Below are 6,832 nucleotides of genomic sequence, written 5' to 3'. Positions count from 1 at the left end.
CACCTCTTTCTCTACCGCCCTCTCTCTCTCTCACCTCTTTCTCTATCTCCCTCTCTCTCTCTCTCTCTCACCTCTTTCTCTACCTCCTCTCTCTCTCTCTCTCTCACCTCTTTCTCTACCTCCCTCTCTCTCTCTCTCTTCTCTCACCTCTTTCTCTACCTCCCTCTCTCTCTCTCTCACCTCTTTCTCTACCTCCCTCTCTCTCTCTCGCTGTCTCTCTCTCTCTCTCTTTCTCTCTCTCTCTCTCTCTCACCTCTTTCTCTACCTCCCTCTCTCTCTCTCTCTCTCTCTCTCACCTCTTTCTCTACCTCCCTCTCTCTCTCTCTCTCTCTCTCTCACCTCTTTCTCTACCTCCCTCTCTCTCTCTCACCTCTTTCTCTACCTCCCCTCTCTCTCTCTCTCTCTCCACCTCTTTCTCTACTCCCTCTCTCTCTCTCACCTCTTTCTCTACCTCCCTCTCTCTCTCTCTCTCTCTCTCTCTCTCTCACCTCTTTCTCTACCTCCCTCTCTCTCTCTCTCTCTCACCTCTTTCTCTACTCCCTCTCTCTCTCTCTCTCTCTCTCTCTCTCTCTCTCTCACCTCTTTCTCTACCTCCCTCTCTCTCTCTCTCTCTCTCTCTCTCTCTCTCACCTCTTTCTCTACCTCCCTCTCTCTCTCTCTCTCTCTCTCTCACCTCTTTCTCTACCTCCCTCTCTCTCTCTCTCTCTCTCACCTCTTTCTCTACCCTCTCTCTCTCTCCTCTCTCACCTCTTTCTCTCTCTCTCTCTCTCTCTCTCTCACCTCTTTCTCTACCTCTCTCTCTCTCTCTCTCTCTCTCTCTCTCTCTCTCTCTCACCTCTTTCTCTACCTCCTTCTCTCACACTGTTTTGCTTGTTGTCCCGGGAACTCGATTAAAAATCTATTGATCGTCCGTGACCTCCTTACAGTGCGTCTTACAGGAGAACGGCAGAAAGGGTTCGCTTGTCGCCGGGCGGGATAAAAAAATCCAGAGATTTAACGGCTTAAACCTTTTCGTCCCGGGTTCGTTTTGTCCTGAAAGGTCGGCGGCCGGCGCTCCGCTCAGCCGCGGAGGAATGTGAAAGCTTTTACAGCAGAAAAAACCCTCCGGACCACATCCACCAATTGTGTTCCCTGTTTTATTTTGGTAGTTTTCTATTGTGGGCCGGCCGGCGCTGGCTTGATCCTGATGGGACCGAGCAGCCGGACCGGCCAGAGAAAACACCTCCGACTCTGGATCAAGACGAGACCCAGGCCGACCGCTTTCATACACACACACTATACACACACTATACACACACTACACACACACACACACAGCTGAGGAATTCTGCTGAGCTGACACTTTGCCCAGAAGGTTTGACCTGACAAGACCAGATACAGATGTTTCTCACGTGAACGTAATCTCTTCTCATGCGCCGATATGGGTATATTTCAAGGCCGATATCAATACCAATATTTTTAGATTAAACCTGCAGATAGCTGAAATATTGTATGGATATTTAGCATCTTTAAATCTGACCATTTTCATGTCCAGAAAATTAAAAGTATTCAGTGTTTCCCACAGAATTTTCTTCTCATCAGGGTGGAAAAGCCTCTGAAACAGCAGTTAGAGCATCATGGGACACGAAAACTCTCCACTGAAACCAGACTGATGAGATTATTTTAGTGTCAGCAGCTCTTTAAGGCAGAGTGACATCACACCTGTTCAATGGTAGAGAAACTCTGGGAGACATTACTGCCTTTAAATGGAGAATGAATTTAGAAAAAAACATTACTGAACAATTAAATGGATAAATAACAACGTGTAAAGAAAATCAATCAGTATTTCCTAACTCAAAATAAGTCAGTCTTAATATTTATGCTAGTAGACTAGTCTAACCTGAGAATCTAAGACCGGTCTAAGATTTAGACTAGTCTTGAACTAAGTTGGTCCAAACTAACTTAAAAGCTGCTTTCAGAGATATTTCAGAGATATTTAGAGTAGAAGAAGACTTCAGATGACGGTTGGCAGTGGTGGAAAGAAACTAAAACATCCTACTGCAGTAGAAGTACTGTTACTTTGCTGATATTTTAAGTAGAAGTAAAGTTTAGTTTAGTTTAGTTTAGTTTAGTTTAGTTTAGTTTTATTTCTGTGTCATGCCAAACATCTGGCCCATCCCACATGGGATTACAGGACACCACCATTTTACAAAACATACATCTTCCGGTGATACATATAAGAGCAAAAAATAAATAAATAAATAAATTACCACATTATAAAGTACTACTATATTCTTTCAAATAACATATTTGAAATGATAGGTTTCAAATGAACAATACACTGAAAAGAACTGCTAACTTACAGTTTATCTTGATAAAGAGCTTTTTTTTCTCATCTCCCAGGCTTTCTCCAGGTAACTAGCTAATCTAAATGTGTCATAAGCGAACAGCCAACTCAATCTTTGTGCATCATAAATATTTACAAAATCAAAATCTGTTTTTTATCTTACTAGAAGTAAAAGTTCTGGTGTAAAAATCTCCTTCAGTAAAAGTAAAAAGTGTGTGATTTAAAATGTGGTCAGAGTAAAAGTTCCTGAGTTCCTCTTTAGAACAGAGAACGTTGTTAGCTGTGATCTTTTCCATGTGATTCTAACAGGAGAGAGGTCAGAGTTCAAACTAGATTCTTTTCACTGGAAACATTAGAAACGAGAAAATAAAGTGCAGAAACAAAGTAAAGTCAGATTCCTCTTCTCACTGTGAATGGATCCACAGTTTGTCAGTTTCTGTTGATCCAGTTTCTGTTGCTGATGGAGAGACACGATCTGTTCTGTGATGGATGGATTTAAAACGGACTGAAGGACAAAACTGCAGGAGAGATGGACTGAAGGGAAAGTCACATTACTGACTTTAGAAAATACTCAGAAAAGTACAAGTACACAAAACAGCTGCTCAGTTACAGTAAATGTGAGTAAATGTAATGAGCTGCTTCAGGCAGAGGAGACAAAAACTGCAGCAACATCTGGCTGCTGGTCATTTCCCTCGCTGGTTGTAAACAACATGATGCACACAACACACACACACACACACACACACACACACACACACACACAGGACACGCTCACTTCCCATGTCACCGTCCTCTCAGCCGGCCTCTGACCAATGGCAGAGCTCCGTTTTTATCCGGTCTGCTGCACAGACAGAACGACCTCGACCCCAAAAAACATTTTATTCCCCCAGTGGAAACAGACAGTCCGCTTCCTGCAGTGTTTGAAGTTTGAAAATGAGACGTAGCTGCTTTCAGATTTCACTCTTCAAGGACAGTTTTCAGTGTGAGTGGAGTTTCTGCATTCCTGCAAATTAAAATAATGTAATTTGCCCTGTGCAGCTTTACAGTGAAATGCAACTGTTCGTTATTTTTCCGGGGAGCCTGGAACCCCTTCAGGGACCGCTGGGAGATCCTGGGATCCAATTTGAGAACCACTGACATAAACAACCCCACCCCCCCGCCCCCATCCCATCCAAACCAGCCCTTCGCTTTACATAAGAGCCTCTCCCACCAGAGAACACCGAGAGGGCGAGAGTCACCAGAGGCTCTCTCTCTCTCTCTCTCTCTCTCTCTCTCTCTCTCTCTCTCTCTCTCTCTCTCTCTCTCTCTCTCTCTCTCTTCCTATTACACAACACTGGGAGAGGCAACAGTGGAAAACAATGACGACTGGAGTCAGAAACGAGGAGAGACCCATGCCAAAAAAAAATCTAGAGAAAACAGAGAGAGAGAGAGAGAGTCAAAGAGAGAGAGGTTGCTCTATCTTATTTCATTTTATTTTACTTTATTTCTATCTCATTTATATTTGAATCTATGCTTTGAATGTCATGCCAATAAAGCTCATTGAATTGAATTGAATTGAGAGAAAGAGAGAGAGACAGAGAGAGACCGACAAAGAGAGAGACAGAGAGAGAGAGAGAGAGAGAGAGACCGACAGAGACAGAGAGAGAGAGAGAGAGACCGACAAAGAGAGAGAGAGAGAGAGAGAGAGACCGACAAAGAGAGAAAGAGAGACCGACAAAGAGAGAGACAGAGAGAGAGAGAGAGAGAGAGAGACCGACAGAGACAGAGAGAGAGAGAGAGAGACCGACAAAGAGAGAGAGAGAGAGAGAGAGAGACCGACAAAGAGAGAAAGAGAGACCGACAAAGAGAGAGACAGAGAGAGAGAGAGACCGACAAAGAGACAGAGAGAGAGAGACCGACAAAGAGAGAGAGAGAGAGAGAGAGAGACCGACAAAGAGAGAGAGAGAGAGAGACAGAGAGAGAGAGAGAGACCAACAAATGACCGACAAAGAGAGAGAGAGAGAGAGAGAGAGAGACAGAGAGAGAGAGAGGTTGTTCTACACTGCGTGCCATTGGAGGGAAAAAGAGAGCGGGGAAAGGAAGGAAGGAAGGATGGAAAAAACTGAGCGACGGGGGAAATATGTTGGTAATATTGTGGGTCTCATTCAACATCTACATGGTTTCATATACTTCATATACAGTAGTTGAGTAAATGTACTCAGTTACTCTCCAGCTCTGACAGTAGAGCTCCGGCTCTAACTCAAACCTCGGTCTCATCGCTCAGTCGGTCGCCTGCGGGTGTAAAAAGTTGGAGCTAATTTCCTTTAGATGAAGAGTTTTGATGCAGAGAGAAAACAGCTGCTGCATCATGGGAAGTTTACAACCTTCTCCGACTCGCAATTCATCACCGTGTTTCATCTGACAATTAGATTGCTGAGGGTTTGACGCTTCACTGCACAAACGCAATGTAATAAACCACAAGCACAGTGTGTTTGTATGTACAGTGTGTGTGTGTGTGTGTGTGTGTGTGTGTGTGTGTGTGTGTGTGTGTGTGTGTGTACATGCATGCACTGTGGTAGAATAAAGGTTAGATGGTGTTGGAGGGGAAAGTGAAGAAGAAAACTCTCTGCCAAGCTGCACAGCAGACAGTTCATGTCAAACTCCTGGTGGTAATTACAGATATTTGGGATTTTTTGCAGAATCCGATATCTTCCACCTGGAGTTATGAATTGCGGAATTGGTAAACATAAAGGGAACGCACCGATGTTGGCGGTTCAAGATTATTACAAATCAAAATTATCAGTTATTTTTACACGAATACACTCCACCGTTGAGTGAAAAGTGAAAATATCTGCTGTGGTTTGTTTATGGTTGATTTTAAATGAATAAATACAAGTGATTTGGGATGTGGGCGTTCCAACAAGTAAAACACAAACCTGGAACCTTACTGTGATATCCAGAGGTGGAGACTCGAGTCACATGACTTGGACTCGAGTCACAGTTTTAAGTGCTTGAGACTTGAGTGGATGCATGAAGAGAAGACTTGAGACTTGACTTGATGCATGAAGAGAAGACTTGAGACTTGACTTGACTTGGGTTCTGGTGACTTGGGACTTGACTCTGACTTGTACTTTGATGACTTGAAAAGGTTTCTAAAGTCTTGACTTGAGATCTTGTGTTTGTGTAAATGACTTAGATTGAAAGTGATGAGATTTGTTCCAGCGGACGACTGAATTTAAATTCTGTTTTCTGAATTTGTATGGAATGATTGAATTTATTGAAGTTGAAACTGATTATAGAAATCAAACTCATGATGCTCTTACCAAGTTTTTATCCTATTAAAACCATATTGCATTGAAAAGTCCTAGATATTTAGTTTTCTTTAAGATATTAAATTGATACTGGACTCTTGATTTGTTCTGACTTGACTTGCTGTTCTACATTTAGACTTGAGACTTGACATTAATGACATGGACTTGACTTGGACTTCACTTAGTAATCTACATTTAGACTTGGGACTTGACTTGAGACTTGTGCCTCAAGATTTGAGATTTATTTGGGACTCGAACTGAAGAATAAAATGGAACTCCCAGTGGTTCGACTGCAATTTCAGTCATTTCCCTTGTGGTTTTTGTTGTGTTTGGTTAATACAGTGTTCCTTTGTTGCAGCGCGCTTCTTATTTGCTGCATGCCGACCGCCTGTCTCAGCCACCGTGAATTACTTTTCTCTGGGAGTAATAAGCGAAGTCATTTCGTAATGAGTAATATATTTTTCCAGCGATGTCCCCGACACTGACTGTGCAGAGTGCCGTCCAGCTCTGCGGAGGGAGAGCGTGTTTACTGTTCGGCGTCGGCATCGTCTGGTTTTCCACCGAACCGCCGGGCGGATCCCGGTCCAGTTTGGGTTCTGGCGGGAATGTGCAGCCGGCAGCCAGACGAGTCACCGTGACCGAACCCAAAACCTGTCCAGAACACGAGGGGAAACACGCCGCGCTGCCAGGGCGGGACGACACCGTGACGGAGAGAAAAACCTTTCCCATGGGAAGACACACGAAACACCATCTGCTCTCTCTCTCTGTTACTGATCCTCCACTTACATGAGTTTTGTTCAAATCAGACCGTTTTCTCTCATACTTTTGGAGCGGAGAAACAAGCCTTAGATTGTCTCACTCTGCATCATGCTTCTCTCTTAGCTCTTTCATTTTGTTTCCTCACATATCTTAATCTGCACTCGCTCTATTCTCAGTCTCTAATGGCTCATTAAGGAGAAACATCTCAGAAATCTATCAGAAATCTACAAATGAGACTTCATGCTTTTCTGATTTGTCTCCAGCTCTTACAGTGAATGCAGATGTTTATTCTCATGTAATTCTCTTTATTGCTCCTAAGGGGGATTTAGGAGAAAGAATGCAGATATAAATGATCCTAAATGAATACAATATTGAGTATACAATATTACAATATTATATTTCTCCAGAGATAAAGAGAAGGTGATGTTAAGCAACAGATTTCCCTTTCCTATGGGAA

At 43.2% G+C, this 6,832-nt stretch overlaps 1 protein-coding gene across 1 annotated transcript in view; it reads right to left on the bottom strand.

Moving 5' to 3' along the window:
* The window catches only part of tiam2b (TIAM Rac1 associated GEF 2b), a 25,724-nt gene extending 19,379 nt beyond the window's left edge, over window positions 1-6,345 (bottom strand). Inside the window, exon 1 of the mRNA XM_078289783.1 lies at window positions 6,103-6,345. Within this exon, the coding sequence (XP_078145909.1) occupies window positions 6,103-6,345 (243 nt within the window). The remainder of the gene's footprint in view (window positions 1-6,102) is intronic.
* Window positions 6,346-6,832: the final 487 nt, after the last annotated feature.

This window comes from Centroberyx gerrardi, chromosome 18 (genome assembly GCF_048128805.1).
Source record: "Centroberyx gerrardi isolate f3 chromosome 18, fCenGer3.hap1.cur.20231027, whole genome shotgun sequence".
Lineage (NCBI taxonomy): Eukaryota > Metazoa > Chordata > Actinopteri > Beryciformes > Berycidae > Centroberyx > Centroberyx gerrardi.
This window is presented reverse-complemented; position numbering and strand designations above follow the sequence as displayed.